The following is a 24,037-nucleotide window of genomic DNA, read 5'->3' as shown; positions in this document are numbered from 1 at the left end:
ATCTGAGCTGAACGTGATATCTAAAAAAAAGCATATTTATATACTGCTCATTATAAGGTCATGTAAATTATATATGTAATGTATATATTTACATATACTGCTATACAAAGTCACTTAAAGGACACAATAAAATTAATAAATTAATCAATAAATAGGCCTTTTTTAAAAGCAGCAGCACAAAAAACATATTTCAGAAGCTTTTTGATAGGCTGGCATGATGTCAGTTATATGGGCAACGTTTTAGGCAACATGAATAATCCCTGTTTCTCACAGTGGGCTGGGGAGATCTAGTTTACTATAAGCAACCTACCGAAGATAACCTGCAGCTCTACACTGTGCTAAAAAGCCCAATCAACTGAACGTAGTGAGTGTGTCTAACAACGAGTGAAAGCTAGCAGTGTCAGTGCAACAAGTGAAGCCTGGCAGAACCAGTTGACATGAGACTGTGTGTTAACACCGTTTAGTCTAAAAATGTCCCCCATTCACGACTGGTATATGGTATACTCTGAACTGTACACATACCCACCACCATAACGGCGTCTGCTCTGGGTGAAAGCTTCTCAGTGACTTTACTGCCACAATACTAAAGATGTTAAGAAGGCAAGAATGTTAACAGGGAGCAGCCGATTGTCCTTGCAGTGGCGTCTCCACATGCTTTGACTAACCACTTCAGAATCGATTAAGCACTTCAGCATCACTTATTGAGGGATTATAAGAATCATAAAGGGTTCTGTGTGTTTACGTGGAGTGCTGCCATCTCTTCTCCCTGGGAGTCCACCAGAAGTCCAAGCTGGAATCTGTTCCTTATGTGTGAAAGAGGAACATGTGAGACCTATGAAGAGTACGTCTGGTAAAACAGAGGAAGTGCGTGGGGGGAGTCATGGGGGAAGGATCAATGTCCGTAAACAATAATTCCTCTTTTTCAAGACAGACTGGGGTGGAGAGCTGGAGTGATGTTCGAGTCCGGTGGAATCTTGTCAGCTGTTCCTCCCTGCCTCCTCTGCTGGCTGGAATGGCCACTGCCGTGTTTCTCAGCACCAACGCCTTCTTATCACAGAGCGCTGGAGAGCTTGGCGCTCAGCTCGCACGGCATGCAAGGTATCAGAGTGAAGATAACCCCACAACCCTCGGCCCTCCTTGACACACACACACCCCGGCCTCTTTGTGAAAGAAAGTGCTGCTTTCTTTATGAATTCCACAGTGGAAGAAATGTGAAAAGTGCACGACAATAAAAATGTTTGAGAGAAAGGGGAAAAAAACGGATTAAAAATTGTTAAAAGGAGAAATAAGAAAGACCATCAGTTTAGATTTCATAAATCTGACCCTGTGTGCGGAGAGGAGAGAAATGTTCTTACAACTAAATCGTGTTTAGACTGAGGCATCTCAATAATGTTCTTTACAAGGGTTTACACACTTTGTATCGTCCTTTCTGGTACTTGGAGAATGTCCCCCATGTGTCCAGGAGCAGAGAAAACAGCACAGAGTTTTTCTCATCGACCAAGCAAACATATCCCTCTAGATGATTCTGGTTAGCTTCTCACATTTCCTTTCCGTGAACGATAACCAGGTTGCTTTGCCTTGGATGGTCCATATCAAATGTATTCAGGAGCAGGAAGTTGAGTATTGACACAGAGTGGGGAGGGCGCAGATACGCAGCTAGTGAGACTGGACCCAGGCAGTTTACGAGGGTCTCTCGCCTCCTCCAGGGTCATCCCATGTGACCCCACTCTGCTCACAGAACCTTAGGCTTCTACAGTTGTGGGGCATGTACTCAAAGAGAGGACATTAAATGACATTGGAAGAGTCTGAAGTTTAACAAAATAAAAGCTGATAAGGAATTCATGCCCAAAGCTCAAGCCAGAATGTTCTTTGGGAACAGGAGATCCATGTAAATTGGCATGTTCTGCTACCAAATGAAAAGTAGGCTTTTCGAAACTCATACACATTAAACATGTGTCACATGCCTCTGCTGTGATCTGGCAACCTGAAATGTCAATCACTTCTTATAACATTCTGACATTAGCTTTAAGGAAAGCTGGACTTTTTCCTGATTAGTTTATGTCAGGTTGTTTTGCTTTCTTGTAATTCCTCTCAGTCTGGTGTTAGGTGTCTCTGAGACTGCTCAGAGACTGTTCTGAGTTATACACATTGCTGTCTTGCCTCTTACAGTATTCCTTGTCTTGCTATTGTAAAAAAAAAAAAATTCTCATCTTAAGGCACATTAAATATTTAGCCAAAAGTTTCCCAATTTCTACGCCTTTGAAAAGTCGCATACACAAGCATCTGTGTGCCAATAACAATCACACTTCATTCCATTTATGTTATTTTTTTAAGATTACAAAGGAATATTCCTTCTGTGGGACACCTTCTGTCTTATTCTGGCCTGAATCTACATTCTCCTAGTTTCCTTACAGTCTCTTCTCCAGAGAAAGTTTCCCAGTTTCTCAGGGACTTTGACCACCATCGCAGCTTCCCCATGAAACCCTATCTGCACCCACACTCCGCCACTACCATGCCCTCATACTTGTACTGGTAGGTGACCACGCCCGCATCATCCAGGTAGAGCAAGGAGATGGGGTCTAGTTTGGTGGGAACGCAGCAGGCCCTGGAGACCTTCACGGGACTTTTGAGGCTGACGAGCGTTTGCACAATGGCGTGTTTGGTTGGGGTGACATGTTTGGTCAGGGGGTAAGTGCACATCCCTGTGCACTCGTACGCCTCGTAGCCTTCTGGTTCTATGATCCAGCTGTTCCAGCCGATGTCTTTGAAGTCCACGTAGAGGGAGCTCTTCTTGCACTGATTGCCCTTTGCGTTCCTTCGTATCCGGGAGGTGGTGTCATAGATGAGGTTGGAGCGCATCTGGAGCAGAGCTTCTTCGTCTGGTTCCTCATCCTGGTTCTGTCTGTCATCTCCCACAGTCCCCAGCTCCAGGTTCTCCTTCAGTCCTGGGCCCGACGTTTCATGGTTGATCATCTCGTTCAGCTCCTGTTGGTCTCCTCTGTGGTCTACACTCTGGTCGTTGGAGAAGACAATCATCAGAGGCTTGTGTCTGTCCTCTGGGCTTGTGTCAATTTCCATGTCCCCATCTGTGGTGGGACTTTCGAATTCTGTCTTGTTCAACCCAGCTATGTCCTCCACGTTCAGACTTGCAATGTGGACCTCCAGCCTGTGGGTGGTGCTGGCGTCAGACATGCGCCAGTTGTGCACGGCGGCAGTCATATCAAAGGACTCCCATCCGCTGTCTGTGCAGTAAACCTGCCGGGACGCCAGCACTGTTAGCTGGGTGTCCTCCTCTATGCTCGTCTCCAGTTGGCTGCTGTTGGCATCCCGGGGCACCGCCTCGTAAACGGTCACCTTGCGATCAACACCGGCGTACAGGTGGCGGTCAGTTTGGACCAGGGTGTAGAGGCGGAGCTCAGCTGTCACGACTTGCTCATGATGGGGGATGGAAACATTGAAGAGGAGGGCATGTCGCCTCACTCCATCATCACCCATCTTGCGAGGGGAGGAGTCTGGGAGTGCCAGTAACAGCAACAGAAACACACAAGCAAAGCCTCATTTAAGGCCACAGTTCTCACATATTCCTCCAACAAACCTGCATTAATAACCAAGGCTTATGAAGCTCGCATGGCAGAAAAAATAAGGAAACTGAAAACTGAATATTTATTGCAAATTTACACACACAAATAATTTGAGTGTGATTTTGTAATAGTTCTATATTTTTAATACATATATATTCTTATTATTCTTCCTGAAGTAAACTGAATCACAGAAGGTTCAATTGCCAGGTAATGGTCATTTTTATTCCGTTTATAGTGTTGTGGCTGCTGAAAAAAACCTTTCCCCATTTTCTAAAACAGCAACAAAAAGCAATTCTGTGGTAAGATCAATAAAAACGCTATGTTGAAAACGTGAGCAATGATTATACATTTGTGCTTTAAAATCCCTGGTTACTTTTAGAAGAAGACCAAAGTCTCCAGGAAAAAGCCTGACTGAGGAGTTACCTTCATTTTTGAAGCTGCGTACGATGTTAGCAGACGGCATAGTGGTGCGGTCGTGGGCGAATCGGTTGTACAGCTCCAGCATATACTCTGGGGGCTCCACGCGGGGGACCCCAGGCATCAGGGCGGACCCAGGCCCCGACAGGTTAAAGGTTCTCAGGAACTGGCCACGCAGGGTTTCCAGCAGGTTCTGCATGTCCACCTCGCTGTTCTGCTCCAGAAACGAGGGGTCCACTAACTCCCCATGGCCATCGTCTCGCCCCGGGGCAGGACGCTGCCTCTCCAGGGAGCCAATGGGACTGGAGTCCCCAGAGTAAGGACCCAGGAGGAGCAGGATTAAAGGGAGGCAAGATGTGGTGGCGATTAACCAATATTTCCAAACCCCAGTGCCAGCCATGCTTAGACACAAAAGTGAAGCTGGTATCAGCTGTATGTGCCCTCCACACCAGAGGCTTTACACTAGAAGATAAGCTTTGTAGATCCTGGGAAGTATACTAAATCCAAGGCTGGTTTGGTTTTGAAGCTGCTGGAAAACGTCCTTCTCAGCACTTGCTCTTCCAGATGGTTCCTGGTGGTTCTTGCCCAGAATGCAGAGCAAGTGGACTGCTGGAGCTGAGCAGGACTGGTCCTACAGTGGTGGTGGCTGCGCCTTGTCTCTGCTCAGAGTTGCACTGCACTCCTCTCTCAGATCTCAGACATTTATTCCTTTGTCCACCTTTTGAAGTGTGTTTGAAGTCTGAAGCGTTTGGCTTGCAGGGTGGCTTCACCAAGTTCCTCTGCGGCATCTCGTTTCTTTTTGTGTTTTTTCCTCCCTCTCTCTCTCTCTCTCTCTCTCTCTCTCTCTCTCACTATCTCTTGCTTTCTCTCTGTCTCTTATCTAAGAACTGGGAAGCTCTGCATTTTCAGTACTGATGGTGTCCCAGTGTCTGTGTGCGTGTGAGAGTGTGTGCTGTTATCTACTTTCTTTCCTTAATGAGGACTTTGTAAACATCGTTGTGATACCAGCAGACGTCTCTTCCTTGTTAGGGTGGTGGTGCTTTTTCTTGTTTGGGTGGATGAGCCAGGGAAGATTTTAGGCCCACTGTTTGTTTGTTTTTCCAATGGTGTGGTTGAAGTGGGCCACAGCTTCATTGACCATTTCTTTCTGACAAAGACGTTAAGACTTACTGGTGTTCTCCAGTATTGAGGATAGCCATCTGGGACCACGACTGAAATTTAAATGAAATGAGGTTTGGTCTGAGTGGTGATGGTCTCAGCTAAAAACCTTCCACTCTGTGATGTTCCTACTGGCTTGCATGGATCATGATCACCTATAGACTAATGACCAATGTTTGCAGCCTGTTCGCTGAAGCTACAACTTAACAGACTATCTGAGTCTGGAAGAAAAATATACATTGTTCAAAACTGTGTGAATTATCCCCACAATTGCAGCTTGTGTGTTTTGGTTTTACCTTTTTGAGAAACAGCCCTTTTTGAGAAACAGCCCTTTCGGAAGTGCTGGGATTCCCTTATCGCATCCGTCCTGGGACTGACGTAGTCTCACAGCCGACAGCACTGTGGCAGTGACATGACTCTGCTGACATCACCCATCCTATCCCCTGTCCCGAGACCCAACCTGGATCACAGCCTCATCCGGCCAGAACGCTCTGTGTGGTTGGAATTCTCTAGGCACAGGGGAGCCTGCTGCCATCATTACTCTGACCCAGGAACAGCTTCAGCAAGTGGCTCAGCGTAAATGAATGTTAGGGTCGTTTTAAAACTGTCCGATTAGCAAGAAGAGTGGCATGAGACACAAGCACTTATTGAATCAGAAGTTCAGGCTGAGGGTTAGATATGCCGTGGCTGCCTTGGGTGTGCCTGATTAGAAATGACGCACAAGGTCAAAGGTCACAGTGATGGACACTTGGGTATGTATGGGAGAAACGGGGGGGTCCTGGTGGCTAAAAGTTCCAGTGTTCATTTCTTCCTTTTATTTTTCACTCCCTCTCCTCTATCTGTCCTGGCATTTGCTGGTCAAGTTGGTTATTTATGATTATGGTCATGTTGTCACAGACGTACCGTGTGCACGGAACCCTCCGGAAACATCCCGGAAATCCTCTGTCTCATTCAAACATTCAGAACAATCTGGAATGTGTCTGGGACAACCATGTGTCAGATCATCCAAGCAAGTGGATGTTTTCATGTTGATCTCGAGGGGCTTCACACCTCGACTTCTGGTCCTTCTCTGACAGTTTTCAATCACCGTGACGGTCCTCAGACATCCCCATGATCCGTCCTTATGCAACACTGTTCCTGATTCCTGAGTGGTAAGATAGCACCAGTTCCTTCACTCACACACACAGCTCCATTTCTCCCTCTCTCTGTCTCCTTCTCACACACACACACACACACACACACGCACACACACACACACACACACACACACACACACACACACACACGCACACTCACACACACACACTCACACAGACACACACTCACACAGACACACTCACACAGACACACTCACACACACACAGACACACACACTCACACAGCTCCATTTCTCCCTCTCTCTGTCTCCTTCTCACACACACACACACACAGACACACACACTCACACACACACACGCACACACACACACACACACTCACACAGACACACACACACACTCACACAGACACACTCACACACACACAGACACACACACACACACACACACACACACAGCTCCATTTCTCCCTCTCTCTCTGTCTCCTTCTCACACACACACACACACAGACACAGACACACACACACACACACAGTCTGCAGACATTATTCACCCTATGAAGCAGACATATGGTGACTGGATCAGGAGTCAGTACACAGTATACTGTACACAGGATGTGAAGAACGTCCACCTTTATTCATTTATAAGATTCACATCAGTGCTCTTTTCTTGCATGAGAGCATTTACCTGCATTGTCTCACTATGTTGTCCATGACAACAAGCAAATATTTTTTCTGCTCTGGATTAAGTTTCCGAGACTCATCTGAGAAATACTGTGTCTTTAACGTCTAGATTCAATCATTCATTACATCGTCAGTGGTGTGCATACTCTTCTGCAGACACACATCACATATCGGTACCGGCCGATATGTTTTTACTTTAATTTAGGCTCAAATATAAAATCATAAAATTTATTCCTGTCAAAACATTTTTTAGCAAATAATATAATACCATAATTTAATATATTATTGTTCTTATTGTTTCATGTTTAAATATAAGACACTTGAAATATGAGCATAGATCAACAGTGACATGGGAATACCAATTATCATACCAGTGGATCAGTGTAGAAACTGAACCAGTGGAAACAGATCCAGATAGGCATTACACCCATATTCCATGGATCCTCATTCATTTGACTGTAGGTTGATTCCCAGGTTATGATGGCAGAGGGCGGGGCCTGCAGTGGCGAGGGGGTGGGGCCTATGGCATTCCCGGCTTGGCCTTGTTGAGGAACTCTTGGATGTCTCTGTCGAGTTGCTGGTTGCGTCTCAGGGCCTCGTCGCGGCTGCGCTCAGCGTTCCTCAGCAGGATCTCCAGAGCTGCCTTACAGCGGCGCTCCGAGTCCAGAGCCGACCGCAGCTCCTCCACGGTCGCGCTCAGCTCCCTGTTCCGCTGCTGGAGACTAAACACACACGCAGATGAACACACAGGTGAGCACACACACACACACGCGCACACACACAGACACAGGTGAACACACAAACACATACACACGGTTTTCATTGTAATATTCATTCATGCCCAGATTCTGTAACACATTTATATGCATAACAACTATGGAGGACTGAGTCCAGACCTGGTGATCAGTTGCTGCTGGTCAGTTGTGCTGGATCCCCCTGGATGCTCCAGGACCCCTGGCAGGCTCTGTGATGGGGCAGCTCCAACAGGCTGCTTCGTGGCTTCCTCACTGCCCAGGCTTGGTGCACTCTGTTCTGGGCTGCTATGTAGCTTCGCCTGGGGGTCTCCTCTACCTTCCAGAGGATCTGTGAGCGTAAGGGCAACGTCGCTGCCCTGCCTCTCTGACTCCGCCTCCTCTTCCTGCCCCTCCTTCTCTTCCTCAGCGCTCGTCCCCTTACCAAAAGCTCTCTCTGGGAAGACGGTCACCTTCTGCAGATCTAGGATCTTAAAGATGTCCTCTGACAGCGTCTTCTCCTCCTTCTCATCGAAGGTCTCCTGCAGTCGGCTCCATCGGTCCCAGGCTGGCTCGTGACTTTCTTTCCCCCGGCTGGGGATTCCCAGGCAGGGGAGAGTCTGCGTGCGCTTCCTGGGACTCCCACTCCACATGTCCACCGTGGACAAAGACGAGGAACACGGAGAGGACGCAGAGGTAGGCGTGACCTCTGACCCTGACCTCACCTCGGGATCACCCCTCCTCACAAGTTCAGGTGTCTCCTGGCCTTCCTCTTCCGGGGACTCAGACAGGGAAAACGTATCACACTGTTAAAAGACATGATGTGATTGGTGGAGAAAGTGACAGACACCCAAACATTTCAGAGAACTGACATCTTGACCAAGGACTACTCTCACAGCCGTACACATATGAGTTCATAACTTTACATGAACATGTTCAAGTTTCAAGTTTGGTTTATTGTTTATTGGTTTACATGTGTATACATAATCAGTCATGCATAACTACTGTTCAAAGCTTACATCAGTACACACGTTTAATGCAAACTGCAACCGAATTGATATGGCTAGTTTAGTAACAGGATCAATTACAAACAATACTTCCTAACACTAAAAATAATCATAAGTATGTTTATAGACTGTGTGTTTTGTATGATGTGTGCAGAAAATACTCATTATTTTGAATATTTCTAAGATGTGACTATAAGAAAAGTCACTGCTGTGAACTTAGTTTACACATTTTGTTAAACAAAGTGGAAACTGATTGTGATTGTACTGCTGATGTCAGAGTGGTGGTGGAGTAAAGTGCTGAGCTCTAGGCAGCAGGGGGCGCTATGAGCACAGCAGCTCTCTGACCTCTGCAGACTCCCAGCCTACAAAGCTGCGTGGGGCGCTGTGTTTCAGGTTCTGGCTTTTCTTGCTGGAGGGCAAAGGAAGGACCACGTCTTTGGAGGGAGGAAAGAGCAGCTCATGATGCCTGATCATCACGGTCATAACCTTCTGGATCATGGGAGTCCCTGAAAGAGAGAGAGAAAAGAGAACAGGGGATATTTTTATTTTTCCATTACCAGGCATATTATCATCAGAGATTAACAACCAGAATCTTGAACAAAAAAGAAAATGGCGAAAGAGAAAAACACAATTTTAGCAAATACTAGAGCAAAACAGGACCGGTTTCACACAAAATTCCAGAACTCACAACACCTTTCACCCACAAAGTTGATATATCACAGATCCCCGAACACTGTTCTCCCAAACAGAACCTAAGAGATTTGAAACTGAAGTGCAAATCGTGTAGCTTGAGTAGGTTTACAGAGTGTTGCCACCAGATGACGCTGTATATCAGCATTACTGAAGACGGGACATATGATTAGTTTTGGCAGTGTCTTCTCAGTATTGTGCAGCTCACCAGATTCTTGTTAGTCTTTCAAAGTTCTGGTTGTAACAAATTTCCAGGAATGTTGTGCGATTCCTTAAAAGCACCATTTCTGATAAACTGCCAGTAATCAGTGAGCATCGAATGTGTTCAGGTCATGGGCTGCAGCAACCTCTCACCCTTCATCATGCTAATGGCATCCTCCACCTGGGGCTTGAACAGGTTCACACCCATCACTGTGGCCAGGTTCTCTACACTCATCTTATTCACCTTCGAGTGTTGCTGCACCTCAAACAGGAACCTGCACACATGCACACACACATGCACGCACGAACGCAGGAAGTGCAGATCAGCATGTTCAATGTGCTAACAACACCCACACCATGCACTGGTTTCCATGGGGACACACACTTTGATGAAGAGAGTATTCATGTAAATGTTAAGTTCTGCAAGTCTCTTTAGACAAGAGCAACTGTTTATGCAGATACGTTGTATATTATAAACACAGGCTATTTAGGGAGTTATCAAAGCACATCAAAGTCACTCTTGCTAACAACGTCTGCTGCATGCTGTAGACGTAAACTATCTTCAATAACACACTAGAACCAATTCATGATATAATGGTAAAATGGTAATGGTAATGGTTTTCTTGTGTCATTTTCAGTTCTTAATGAACTGAAGAAACTCCATTAGTTCATTAGGGTTAGTTTAGTGCAGGAGTTTTGCAGTTCGGTGATCTCTGTCCCTGTGTGTGTGTGTGTGTGTGTGTGTGTGTGTGTGTGTGTGTGTGTGTGTACACTCACACACGTACCTGCATGTGTAACTTAGGAGGTTGTAGTTGTCTTCAGGAAGAAGGTTGATCTGTTTCACCAGTTTCTCCTTTCCCTGTGTGGGACACATGGTGATGCATTACTGCAGCATAAACACACCTTCAGTGTGTGTTCACCTGAGACCATCTACACCATCTACATCAGCGATGCCAAACTGAATGTGGAGGTCCAAATACTCCTTTAAAGCAACGTTCTCTTAAACCTACTGTGAGTGTGAGTGTCTCACCAGCGCCGTCGCGGCATCCAGCGTCAGCGTGCTGTCCAGGAAGTCCTGGTACTGGCTCCACGGTATCACGGGCTCAGGCAGCTCCCGCAGATACAGCTTGAGCAAGGATGCCACTGTGTGGACGTCTGTGTCACTACACAACACCACATATTTCTCTCACGGCACACAGTGTAAAGCTCAAAGTTCTCCTTTTATCAAAACCAGTTGATGGTGGAACAATTCATTTCTATCTAAAAATACCAGGGGAACAGGGGTGTGCTTGTGTGTGGTTTTGTCCATGTGTGTGCACTTGTGTGTGGGCTCAGTACTGATGGAGGCGACACCTCTGTCAGGACAGGATGTGGTTAGACCATATAACTCTGATGGTTAGTGGAAAATCGTGCTTTTCTGCATCTCTCTCTCTCAGTCTTTCTGGTCAGACAGATGGTTAACCCCTGTGTTACTTCCTAGGCCCGTTAAACCTTCAGATATGCATTTGTCAAAATGTTTTCTAGAAACCCCCATAGTTGGTTCCTGAAATTTGATAGACTGGTCTTTAGAATAAAGGCTTCCACAAACACTGCTACTTCTATGGACTACTAAACTCTCACTAAAAATACAAAGAACCTTTGAATTTGGTCTATTTATGTGGTCTGACCACAGCTGTAAAACCTAAATCAGACTTATTTTTATATCTTTTTCTATTTTTCTTTGAATATTCTGATAAATCTGTACTGTAAGACATGTTTGCAGCTGGTCATTCCATGTATGAAAAACAGATCGATATGGACTGAGTCACTGTTGTGAAACAGATTGAGTTTGAGAGTTCACCTAAAAATCACATTTTATGTGTGTCTTGTCTGTCAGTTTTTTGAGAAAGGGGATCTTTCCTTTCTCAGGAAAACAGAACGCCCACGTGCTGGTTTTAGTATCATACTTGTAAAAACATCATCACTGGTGGAAAGTGAAGACTGCAGCTTTACTTCAAAGCAGGAAGCAACTGATCTCTCTCTTACAGGGAAATGACTGATCTCTATCTTACACAGACGCGACTGATCTCTCTCTTACAGCGATACAGCATTTCAGCAGTGATGAAATAAATAACAGATATACAGATATCTGTGTGACTCAGCTATGCATGGCAGCTTTACTGAGTCTCTGCTGACAACCTCTTCACAAGGGGTGGAGCCTATTCCCTCTGATCAATGGCCTGTTTCCATGACAATATCAGACAGATCTTAATATCTGTCTTGATTTCATAATATCAGGATTATATTATTAAAATGTGCAGGAGCCCACAACAGGACCCAGTAAAATGGAGTCAGATTTGAGTGATTTTTCTTAGAGTGGTGTTATGGTTTGCACATCAGTGACATCGCTGCTTCCGACCTGGTCACACACCCACTATACTCCACCTGGTTTCCCCAGGAGCGGTTACCTTGGAAATGAAGGCCTCTCTCCTGCGTCAAAAGCCTCCCTGAAGTGTTTGACCTGGTTCTCCTGTCCTGGCAGGCGGAAGATTCCCTCCTCTTCCAGGCCTTTCTCCCGGATGAAATCCGCACACTTCTCCACCAGCATGGGCACGAGGCGGGGTCCCAGCTTCCGCTCATAGGCTATGATCTCTGACAGGCTCTTCCCAAACACTGACACACGTAAGGAACACAGACCCAGGACTGATGAGAACAGGATGAGAGGACTTGGTGTAGCTACCCGCCTTTAAACTCAAACATTTGTGTGAACACTGAAACACATGTGCTCACCGTACACAAGTCATGTACAACCTCATGTGCAGCACTGAACGCAGTGACAAAGCACATCTGTGTTTCAGTATGTAAAGTAAACGGATATGATGTTGTTATTTGCCTGGCAGTCGAGCACACCAGTTCTGTAACATATCTGGCTCATTTGGTTTACAGCACTTCAGTACTTCACCGAAGGACCACATGAAGCCAGACACGTCGATTCATCTCTTGCAGTAGAAGTCACGGTCACCAGAACCAGGTAACAACAGAATCCTGATCATCTAGGTCCAGTAACAGTAGAATCCTGATCAAACCTCACAAAGCTGGAGCAGAACAGAGGAAGAGGAGGTGGGTTTCTTGCTTCCTGCCTCGCTCCTCTGCATGTCTCCTCATGCAGTGACCAGGAGTTTCTCTCCTGCCTGTTATCTTCGACTTGGTCAGTAGGGCTCTGCTTTCTGTACACCTGCTTTGTCAGTTGAGAGTCTACTGGAGATAGGTTCATCCTGGTACCTGCACTGGTCGGTGCACCCATGGCTCTGCGGATAAGGCGGACCCAGTCCTCCATCTCACTCTGATTGGACGCCATGAGAACGCAGCCATCCCGCTCGCGATCCCCGTTACTGCCTGCACACACAGCACGAACACAGCTAGCACCCAATACAGTACATACTGCATGAGTGTAGAATACAGTACATACTGCATGAGTGTAGAATACAGGACATACTGCATGAGTGTAGAATACAGTACATACTGCATGAGTGTAGAATATATTACATACTGCAAGAGTGTAGAATATATTACATACTGCAAGAGTGTAGAATACAGTACATACTGCATGAGTGTAGAATATATTACATACTGCATGAGTGTAGAATACAGTACATACTGCATGAGTGTAGAATATATTACATACTGCATGAGTGTACAATACAGTACATACTGCATGAGTGTAGAATATATTACATACTGCATGAGTGTAGAATACAGTACATACTGCATGAGTGTAGAATACAGTACATACTGCAAGAGTAGAATATATTACATACTGCATGAGTGTAGAATACATTACATACTGCATGAGTGTAGAATATATTACATACTGCATGAGTGTAGAATACAGTACATACTGCATGAGTGTAGAATACAGTACATACTGCATGAGTGTAGAATACAGGACATACTGCATGAGTATAGAATATATTACATACTGCATGAGTGTAGAATACAGTACACAGTATACAGTCAAGCCCCCTGTCACTCAGATCGTGCATGCTTTAGGATTACACTTAATCAGCTAATGACGCGGGTCCACTGTGCCAGCTTTGGATTCCTTAATTGGCTGATGTTCCAACTCACACACAGCAGGGCAGTGGACTGTGGTGAATGGTGGACTGCAGGAACAATCCTGTGCACAGGCTGCCAGGGGTTTACACCGTATGCAGATAAACCAGCCCACTGCGGGGTGGGGGGTGGGGGATAGAAACCTTTGCGTGGGATGATCTCAAAGATGAATTTATCATCTGCGTTTGACGGCAGCTCATTCACTTGACTCTCCCACAGTGGTATTGTTCCCTGGAACAAGACGATAAACAAACATTGTCTATTTTTTAATAATTTTGGTCCTTTCACACTGTGATATAAAGTTCAACCACTTCTCTTTAACAGTAAGAAAGCATGATGTCAGTTATGGCCTACTGACTTCTGGAGTTGTGTGCCTTAGTGAGACAGTGAGTGAAATCTGATGTGCTAGAGTAATCCCATACTTCAAAGTCCTGCTTCAGGACTTTCACTAGACATCACACTCCCTGCACTGTGCATTGCACGCTCTTCACTAGACATCACACTCCCTGCATTGGAGGGGTTTGGTAATGAGCTGCTGAGCTGGACAGGGCTTGTTGAGGGCAGTGCTGGGCTATTGCACGACCTCCATGACTTTAGCTTCACCAATCAGTCCCCTCGTGATCAATCACTTATGATCAATCAATTGTGATCAGTGATCAGTCTCCTCCTCTTTATTGCATATACTGTTTATGTTGATTCCTCACTGGTCTCATTCATGTTGCTGCCCGTTGGACGTTTATCAAATTTTGCACTATGGAACTAGAAAACACATTTTCTGTCCCATTGTACACAGAGTCATATACAATTATAAAACCTTTTCACACTTCTAAACAAACATGATTATAGTTATTAGCACTGCATGCATAAGTAACACATAAGTAACTGGACAGGACTCGCAGACAGGGATAAACAGACTGCAGCGTCTCTTAATGCATAGAAACAGTCCTACCTTGAGCATGCATGCCTACGTCAAGCCAAGTAAAAACAAGTAAATGTCCATTTTAGGTCTGCTTTATGTGGTCACTCCTGTCATGCTGTTATTACTCTGAAAGTCCAAGCATTTGTTAAATGCTTTTCACTCCCTCCCACTCTCTCTCTCTCTCTCTCTCTCTCTCTTTCTCTGTCTGTCTCTCCTCTCACCTCCTCTCTCCTTTCTGTTTGTCTGTCTGTCCATCTGTCCGTCCTCTCACCCGTATGCCACTCCGTCCGTCTGTCTGTCCCTTCGTCCTCTCACCTGTATGGCACTCTCTCGGTCATCCTTGTGGTAGATCAGTGTGCTGCCCCTTAGCACAAAGTAACACTGTTTCCAGTTCTTCACGATGCTCCTCTGTTTCTTCAGCCAGCCTTTCTTCAGGGGCTTCTCCATGGACCTCCTGACATCTGTCCGTCCGGACCCCAGACACCCCTCCCCTGGTATTACGCTCTTGGACCTCACTAACAGAAGCCAGTGAGCAGCGCAGGAAAACACAAAAGAAGGGGGGAAAAAAGGCAGAAAACGTTGTTGAAAAGCTTTTGTTCAGAAGCTGCCCAAGAGTTGCTTTGATCAGAGGTTTGTCGAAGAGTTGTGATTCTCTGTCAATTTCTTTGTCTTTACAACACACCCAGCAATACCAGCTACAGCTGCAGTGGGTGTGTTAACTGTCAGTATTTTTAAAAAGCGAAACTGTGGTTGCATCTCTGGTTGTTCGCGCAAAGCCTAATCGAAAGCAGGCTGACCCTGGCAGCTTCCTGCTTCAGTCTGCTTCTGCAGGCCAGCAGTGATTGTACTATAATAACTCAGACATTACATAACTGGAAGGGACCAAGTAGCTCAAAATAATGCATGATTTCAACTGCAGGGTGTTTTACAAAAAGGTTTCTGTAAGGCTCATGGCCAAAGGTTGATGAGAAGCTAAAAGTGTGAGGGACACCTAAAGAACACTGGATGACTAGGCCACGGAGGTGAGAAGATATGAGAGAGAGAGATATATAGAGAGATGAGAAGGAGAGGGGAAGATGGAGAGATGAGAAAGATGTTGTGGACTGTAGCCTAAGTGAGATCATCCATCTCTAAACGTAGCGTGTGAGTTAAGAAGAAAAGGGCAGAGGACAGAGATTTTGGGTTAGATAAACAGGAAGTTGCTGCATCATCCACCACGGAAGCAGATGCATTTGAAAGGGCCCCAATTACTGCGCGCACCTTTAGTCTATGTAGAGAACACACACACTGCAAACTCACTGCAAGTAAGCACTCATCTGTCTCACTAACTGAAAGACCACACCCATCCTTGAGAATTCTTGTCCCTCACACACGTCCACACACACACACACACACACACACACAGGCCCTTGATGACCACTTACCTTGGAGTGAACAACAGTGAGAGCCAGGGGGGTTCTAGGCAGGGGTCAGGGGGAACCAGTGTTCCTATGACAACAACCTTGGCCAAATTGAGGACCGTCACCTCTGAACATAATTATTACACATAGCCTGACCATTTTTGCAAATCCACGGCGACAAAGAAACACTTTTCTAGTCGGCCAGGTGCGTTATAAATCAGGCTGACGAATTAGTGTGCCACTGCTATGGTTGCAATCCAAATGAATATGCATCATGTTGGCAGAACTTGTCTGCAGCAGAGGACGAAAGCTTATATGACAAGTGACACACTGACTACAAAAATGCAGAAGTTAAAGAAAAAACATGGAAGACAATAGCAGAGAAGTCTCAGTGAGTAACACAGACAGACTATTCATAGGCATTTTTGCTTATCTAAATGTATCTTACTCTGTTCATACCAACTCTAGTACTTATTGTTTATTACACTGATTGTTGTCTGTCATAGAGCTTGTGTGTTGCACTTCTAGTCATCAGCAGTGATCCCTGTATTTCTACAGTATTCTAGTTCATTGGTATCTTGGACTCTAACCTACTGATGTATTCTATGAGGAAATGACAAAGCACTTTTGTAAGTCACTCTGGATAAGAGCGTCTGCTAAATGCCGTAAATGTAAATGTAAAGGTACTGAGGCAGAACCTTCAACTATTAACAGACCCAGTTCAAATGGTCCCAGACCCAGTTCAAATAGTCTAGATCGTCCACTGGTTTAAGAACCATAAACACTAACCAGCAGAGATACAATATGGATTCCATTCATCTATGGCTGGGTGATATTATCATAACTGGCATATAACGATGCCTACAGGGAAACATTGCGATGGACGATGATATCAGGGAAGCAGAGTGTACTGGTAGTCTTCCGAAGGTGCTGTCAGATATGGGCTTAACTCCACATCAGTCCCATCGCTGTCACATTACACTAGAGGAATCTGATATGAATAGGTCCTGGAGGTCACATTTGATGTTCACCAAGATTACTCCAGTCTGTGATTGCCAAGTGAGGTCACTTTCTGGGTTTTTTTTTTTTCTTTTCATTTGCATTATCCAGTGCAGCCCTGCACTAGTGACATAGCAGGCTCTGTAGAAAGTGCTTTATTTTTGTACTTGCAACAAATAAAAAAACTCCTGTTTAGATCCTCTTTTAGAAGAAGAGTCATATGTTGTAACACATAATTCTATATCAGTGCAATACATACATATTCTGTGACATTAACAACAGCCATTTAACAAACAGCTCATAGTAATCAAACGCTGGCATGCAGTGAAGAAGATCTGCATTCTGGGATCTGATGTCTTTGAATTTCTGGCTGACTGAGTTTAACATGGAGGGGTCAGTTGAATATGCCGTGAGTTCAAACACAGTATAAGCACAGTGTTTTCACAGTTATTTGTACAGCCTTTTAGTTTGCTTCCGGCTGTGCCCCTGAGACAGAAGTACACACACACACACACACACACACACACACGCGCGCACGCACACACACATGCACAAACCCACACACACACCACATACTACACACAGAGGAAGTGCCTTGTGTTTTTGAACAAGTGTACTGTATTCTTCCAAAAGCTACAGCACGCATATAAGGACACACTGCTAACAAACACGAATACTGTGATGTTCTGAAGTCTAGAGTCTAATATCCATTAATTCACTAACAAATGAGAAATCAAAATAAAAGCCTACAGCGTCAGACTTGTAGCATGCCTGAATTATGTCCAGAAATATGAGGGTGATAGTTTTTCTGTCTATAAATCGAAAGCACTTCAGTTTAATTAACCAGAAAAAAAAACAAACAAACAAAAAATAAGAAAGAAAGTCCCTCTATTAGGTCTCTATTTTTAAATATGGAATGCTCGCCAAAATTAAAGCATGGGACAACCCCCTTTACTTTCAGTACTGTAAATCTTTGAATTAAGTCACCAAAGGTATAAATACAGTATTAAATCACCACATAAGGTTTTAAATACACAGACACGGTATAATTTCTTTGGGACTACTGGTTCTGGTTCTGATCCGCATTCCTCCATCCTTCCATTATCAGTCAAGAAAATTATAGGAATACTGGATCAAGACCAGTGATGAGGCAGCACCAACCAGACACACACACGTTGGACCTGCAGCAACCCAGAATGCAGAACACCAGTATGGGTCATCCGTGCATTACATACCCTCTCTGCCGGACCTCACGGACATGGGGGCAGTGATTAGTGTCTAGAATGAGAGGGATTAGTGTCAGGTATTAGTGGGCTGGCTCTCACACTCATGTCAGTGGGAAGGTGCTGCCCAATCAGTGAACCCAAACCCACCACGTGTAGAACGCACACGCACACGCACACGCACGCACACACACACACACACACACACACAGCTGTGGACACTGCTAGTGATCATATGAAATGATGTGAACAGACACCACACACGGGCACAAACCCACCGCTGTCACATACTCCGTGACCCACAGAAACAACACACACAAACACACACGCGCACAGACTATTGCACTCACCTATTTTAGAGTTGTCACTCCGGAGAGTTGTGAAGTCCCAGTTTCGTGGCAGTTTCAGAGACATTTCTTCTAACGAGGAAAAGGCCGCTGTCTATGTAACCACACAGCCGCGCACTCAAATGCACACACATGCTCTCTCGCTCTCAGCACTCACACTCACACATGCATTGCACACAGGTGAACATCTTTCGCTCGTTGTCTTTGGAGTGGCTTCATGCGCTGTCTCCACGTTGCTCCTCTTCCGTCTTTTGCAGACCTCACTTCTCTTTCGCTCTGCTCTGCTACTGCGTCAAACACGCTGGTTCTTGCCTTTCCACACTCTCCTGCCTCTGCACCGTCCCCCTCTGCTGCGGTTGCTTAGCGACCTGATCGCCTCCGGTCGCCCAGCGGTGCAGGGATATATTCCGGTGCAGCTGCTGCCAGTTGGGGCCGAGATATCTCTGCCGCTGCGTCTGCACACCTCTGCCGAGTGCTTTCTCTGTAAAACAAGGAAGTTTGTGGCGAAGCCAATACACTGCACTTGAACATGAAGGCATCAAAGTGTCTACAAGAGGAATGAACAAAAAACACAGGGGTACGTCGAGGGAGCACGTTACAACCTCTCAGAAGAGCTTACTCATATGTTGCATTTCATTTTGAGTGAACTACTTCTACTTAAGCATCTGCATTCGAGCTTCTCAGGCTCACACCAACAGACTTTATTCATGCCGATCTCTGATCTCTGAATAACTTTGCTGCAAGTATAAACAAAATAACAAAAGCTTTCTGAGAACTGTGATGAATGAAGTCGATGACTCTCCCTCTGTAACAGAAAAGGGAAGTTTAAAGGAGCGGAAGACTCATAGCTAATAAACATTCAGCTTTCTCCTTTTTAAATTTACATTTATGGCATTTAGCAGACGTTCTTATCCAGAGCAACTTACAAAAGTGCTTTGTCATTTACTCATAGAACATATCCAAGTACAGTATAGTAGGTTAGAATTAAACATACCAATGAACTAGAATACTGTAGAATACAGGGATGAATGCTGATACATAGAAGTGCAAAATACATAAGGTCTATTTTAAACAATGATAAGTGCTATAAACTATAAATGCTAGAGTTTGTTAAACAACAAACAATACCCTACAATAAATACTAAATTAGTCAGCCAATATGGGAGCAGTGTCAGTTGTCCTTTAAATATTCTGCAAATAGATGGGTTTTCAGTCTGCATTTCTTTTTATTTGCTGCATAGTAGCACTGCTTTGACCATAGCACAGACCAAACCAATTAATCAGAATCAAATCACACCCTAGACAGACGACAGCACGAAATACCAGCAGAGAGGAGCGGGGTGTGGAACGCTTCTGTCTGTGAGACAGGTGTGGCAGCCCAGGGTCAGACGCTCAGACGACAGACCTGGGCGTAGATGTCTCACTTTCACACTTTCAAATCATTTGGAGTGGGGGGGTAAGATAGAGACAGCTGGGAAATACACTCATTTCTACATAATTTCTGCCGTCTTCCTAGCCCCCTCTAGTGGCCTTGCATCGTACTGATGAATATTAACTTCACATTTTAAATTGGGGGTAGCGTTCCCCTCCCGCCCCTCTGAAGAAGGCAAGTGGCTCTCAGTAGGTGTGGTCGGGCCACACAGGGCTCGTGCGAGCACCACTGCTCCCATTACACAGACTGTGACTGATTACACAGACTGATGTCCTTCATTGTTTTCTGCTCCTCGATGCAGTCTAAGCAACCACAGCAGTAATGGAGTCTTTTATCTGGGCAGTGTTTATTAGCAGGAAAATACACCATTTAATACAGAAACATGTGCACAACAAAACAACAATGTAAATAAGCCTTTAGCATGACAACAAAGTAATAATAAATATTTTGTTTCTAAAAAGGTTACTGATATCTGGGACGAGATCAAAGTTATTGATATCTGCAGGTTTGACTCGTCAACAGCAAAGTGAATGAAGAACATTGAGGCCCTACAGACAGAACACTCAGGTCAGAAGGCATCTCTCTCTCTCTCACACACACACCCCTTCCCCCGGTACTCAAGAGACAGAGAAAATGCAGCCAAGCTCAAAAAGAGAATTTATCATGAGACAACACGGATTGTGCTGAACAGCAGCTCTAAAGTATTCTATTTTAGGACCTTGTATATGTATATTTGTGCACACAGACACACACTATATTTTATTTATTTATATATATATATATATATATATATATATATATATATATATATATATATATAAAATGTTCTTAAAAGTTTCTCTATAAAATCTGAACTGACAAAAAAATGAATCATAAATAAGAAGGTCCCACATAAGAGATCCATAAATAGCAACATACCAAACAAGAGTGGCTACATGGAGCCAGCTGGTACCCAACGCCAGGACCCACTGGAGCACGAGGATGAGAACATGGTTATGAAGCTGGGGTTCTACATGGGAGAGCAGGTCTGATCTCTCCAAACCTTCCGAGTACCAGGGTAATGGAGCTGATTCCAGGTCAGCACTTTGTGATGGAGCAGGTGGGGACACACTAGTTTCCTTCTTCTGCACACAGGCTTTGGAGCAGTTCTGTGTTTTAACCTTCTCAAAACCTGAATTACCATCTAATTATGCAGACATCAATTAAGATAACCAGGTGAGTCAGAGCTGACGAGAAAGGGACAGATTCACTGAGATGGTTGTACTTTGTGACATACTGAGGACAGCGATGCGCCAGGCTCCAAACCCAGGGCTTCCTGGCCGGGAGGTGTCAGAGGTTAACGGCCTTCGCCACACCAGGTGTAACGGAGACTGACACTCGAGGATGATGGTGTGGCCTGGCTGGTGCTCACTGTACACATTCACCAGCTCAGAGACCCAGGCTGGAGTCGGACTGGCTGTTTCTCCATCACATGTTCTGTTTTTACTTTTGGTTCTGTAGATTCAAAATGGGTCTCAAACTAAATCCAAACTCACAACTGTTCAAATGTCGAATGTTTCAGGGCAGTGTTTGGTGTTTTGATCAGTGCGGAGTCATGGACTGTGTGATGGCTGTGATCTGAACTGTTTTCAGGTAACATGACTATCCAATAAAAAATGACCTCTGACCCACTCTCTCTCGCTCAGACCTCACTCAAAAGCAGAGCTGACTCCAGATCAGGTCCCCCACCCACCCCAATGATTACTGTTCTGTAAAGAACTCAGGGAACTCGTCTCTGAACAGCACTGTTTTAATACTCTTTGAGAATACAGGTGCGGCCATTTGTGAAAGCTGCGAAATAAAAGAACAGTGTTTTCTTCTGCTCATATTAAACACGTCAAAGATGCACCCAGACGTGAGCACAAGTAGGTTTAGCAACTTTACCGAAGCATAAGTCCAAACAGACCTTTGTAAATCTCGTTCTGACACAAACTGTGGAATTGTGCGTATGCTCATAACTACCATGCATGACAGCTTGGAGCTTACAGGGGTACTCACATTTTTATAATCACTAGAACAAAAATACAAAATATGTAACATCATATAGAAAACAAACCAAAACAGGCATGTGATACAAAATGAGTTCAAATAAAGACAAGAACATGGCACAAGTGAGGAAATGACTCCACACCCTCAAAAAATGAACAAAAGGCGAAAAGTAATGAATCTTATGAGACGTGACTCTGTAAATAACAGTAGAACACGCACTCATACAGCATGTAGCAGAAACTTCACTTCCTTTGAAATGTTATTGCACTGGTGATATTTTACTGTGGTTTATTCCCATGTTCTACATTACCATTACACACAAGGAAACCTGTAACAGTTTACCATGTTAAAATACCATCGCTGTCACATACACGGAGGCCTGTAACATTTCCGTATGTCAACACATCTCTGGTCCAATAATCGATAGCCCAACAGTAAGAAGTAAAAGCCACACGGACACAGTGAGGATCTGACCATAATCATAATATTTTACGGTCGGTGTAACATCGCTGTCTCCACTCTTTCCAGCCAATGAGGAAGTGGCAGAAAGCCTAGCCCCCGCGGCCTCATATCAGTAGGCTGCACAAGCTGACATTTCAAAGAAAGTAGCGGCTGTTACGATACATACAAACCCAGCAAAGGGAACCACGAATAACACTAGTACAGTGCACTGCATGTGTGGGACAGATAGCAAGCCCACACGAGACTCACCCACACGCTCAGCGCCACAGTTCAGCGCCCCCATGAAGGGCGTATGCAGGCTAGAAGTCTCAACAGCTGCGCTACACAGCGCTCCGGAGCCACTGGAGTTTTCTCCCATAAACATAAAGCTGCTTTTATTTCTATAGCCGTGACATTGAGTTCTCGGTGGAAATGATTGTGCCCTCAATGCCCTAAACAACTTATACATCCTAAATTTTTAAGTTTAGATTATAGTGTATAAACTATGGGTTATCCTAACATTACTGTATTGTAGAATGTTATATTATTAAATGTGTAGATGTGATGGATGTGGTTAAACCACACAAGGACACAGCAGTGAGTATATACAAATGTACTGTGTAACATCTGGACTAGACACACAAGTCTGTCAATCAGTCCATGACGTCTGTGTGTCTCCCCAATCCAAACCACATCATCTCATCCTCACTTACTGTCCTGTGATCTGTTTCACACTCTATAGACAGAAATACATTTATTAACTCCTTCATGACTGACTCATAACATGAAGGGTCATGTGTCTATTAAAAGCAGGTTATTATGTTTAAATCCACAATACGTGGCAATACGTAGTCAAGGAATATTATATATTTTACACACACTATTGTTAAGGTGAAAGCTGATTTAAATTTAACCAATTTACTTATTAAAAGTATAAAACAAAAACTATAACAAAGCTATAATCCAAAAAAGTGAGACCTACGTCTTGTTCCCATGTCTAAGCGCTCGGTCATGAGACGCGCATATTTAGCAAACAAAACTATTTCCTCATCATATACACAAGTTGAAAAATTCAATTTAGCCCCTGCAAGACAATTGTAGAATCATTATCGTAAATGCTGGATTGTTAATCTCGTAATCTGAAACACCTGGAGGATTACGCCAGTCTTCTGCAGTGGGCTGGGCTTTAGAGTGCAGAAAAGCAGGACTGGGTTTATTTGAAACCCGTGAAGTGCATGAGCTCTCCCTCCAATGAGCCCCGTTTCGAGAAGGGCCGGCTAGCTGCAGCTGTTACAATCACACACCTCCACCTTTATTACTGCTGCGGTCTGGATCACGGAGAGTGAAGTCAGAGTGAACCGTGCTCCATCATCTGTCATCAGTCTGGAGCGCTTCGCTAGCTTCTGTTTAGATCCCCGAGACCTTCCTTATTCCTTTAAAACTCAGAAACCATAACGGAATTTACTTACAACAGTAATTAAATAATGATTTGGTAATTGTTCTGTATTTCTGGGCCTTCAGTAGACCTTACTGTGAACAGATCACACAGCAGACTAAACAGTACTGGAACCTGAACACAAAGATAACTGCA

The 24,037-nt window shown here is 44.7% G+C and overlaps 3 protein-coding genes across 5 annotated transcripts in view; all 3 read right to left on the bottom strand.

Moving 5' to 3' along the window:
• Positions 1-2,079: 2,079 nt before the first annotated feature.
• On the bottom strand, positions 2,080-6,222 carry bmp10 (bone morphogenetic protein 10). Its single transcript, XM_027016466.3, has 2 exons — positions 4,005-6,222; positions 2,080-3,512 (listed from the first exon to the last, which is right to left on the bottom strand). Exons 1-2 carry the CDS (start codon positions 4,396-4,398, stop codon positions 2,485-2,487), a joined length of 1,422 nt encoding a protein of 473 aa, XP_026872267.2. The 5' UTR covers positions 4,399-6,222; the 3' UTR covers positions 2,080-2,484.
• Positions 6,223-6,870: 648 nt separating this feature from the next.
• On the bottom strand, positions 6,871-19,814 carry arhgap25 (Rho GTPase activating protein 25). 2 transcript variants are annotated; one of them, XM_081714944.1, is made up of 12 exons: positions 19,165-19,814; positions 18,549-19,026; positions 14,892-15,091; positions 13,801-13,888; positions 12,827-12,940; positions 12,013-12,217; positions 10,596-10,728; positions 10,351-10,424; positions 9,719-9,840; positions 9,020-9,180; positions 7,833-8,473; positions 6,871-7,658 (listed from the first exon to the last, which is right to left on the bottom strand). In XM_081714944.1, the coding sequence occupies exons 2-12, from the start codon at positions 18,610-18,612 to the stop codon at positions 7,457-7,459; spliced, it is 2,004 nt and encodes a 667-aa protein (XP_081571070.1). In that variant the 5' UTR covers positions 18,613-19,026; positions 19,165-19,814; the 3' UTR covers positions 6,871-7,456. The 2 variants fall into 2 exon arrangements, with proteins under 2 accessions (XP_081571070.1, XP_035386001.1); XM_035530108.2 differs by having other exon boundaries at positions 18,549-19,814.
• A 1,936-nt stretch (positions 19,815-21,750) lies between these two features.
• Positions 21,751-24,037, bottom strand: part of cds2 (CDP-diacylglycerol synthase (phosphatidate cytidylyltransferase) 2) — a 27,502-nt gene continuing 25,215 nt past the window's right edge. For both annotated transcript variants that reach the window (XM_081714945.1, XM_035529959.2), the window contains one exon: positions 21,751-24,037. This exon is cut by the window's right edge and continues 597 nt beyond it. The gene's annotated coding sequence lies outside the window, so the exon portion shown is untranslated.

Source organism: Electrophorus electricus, chromosome 5 (assembly GCF_041902795.1).
Source record: "Electrophorus electricus isolate QZ-2024a chromosome 5, ASM4190279v1, whole genome shotgun sequence".
Classification (NCBI taxonomy): Eukaryota; Metazoa; Chordata; class Actinopteri; order Gymnotiformes; family Gymnotidae; genus Electrophorus; species Electrophorus electricus.
This window is presented reverse-complemented; position numbering and strand designations above follow the sequence as displayed.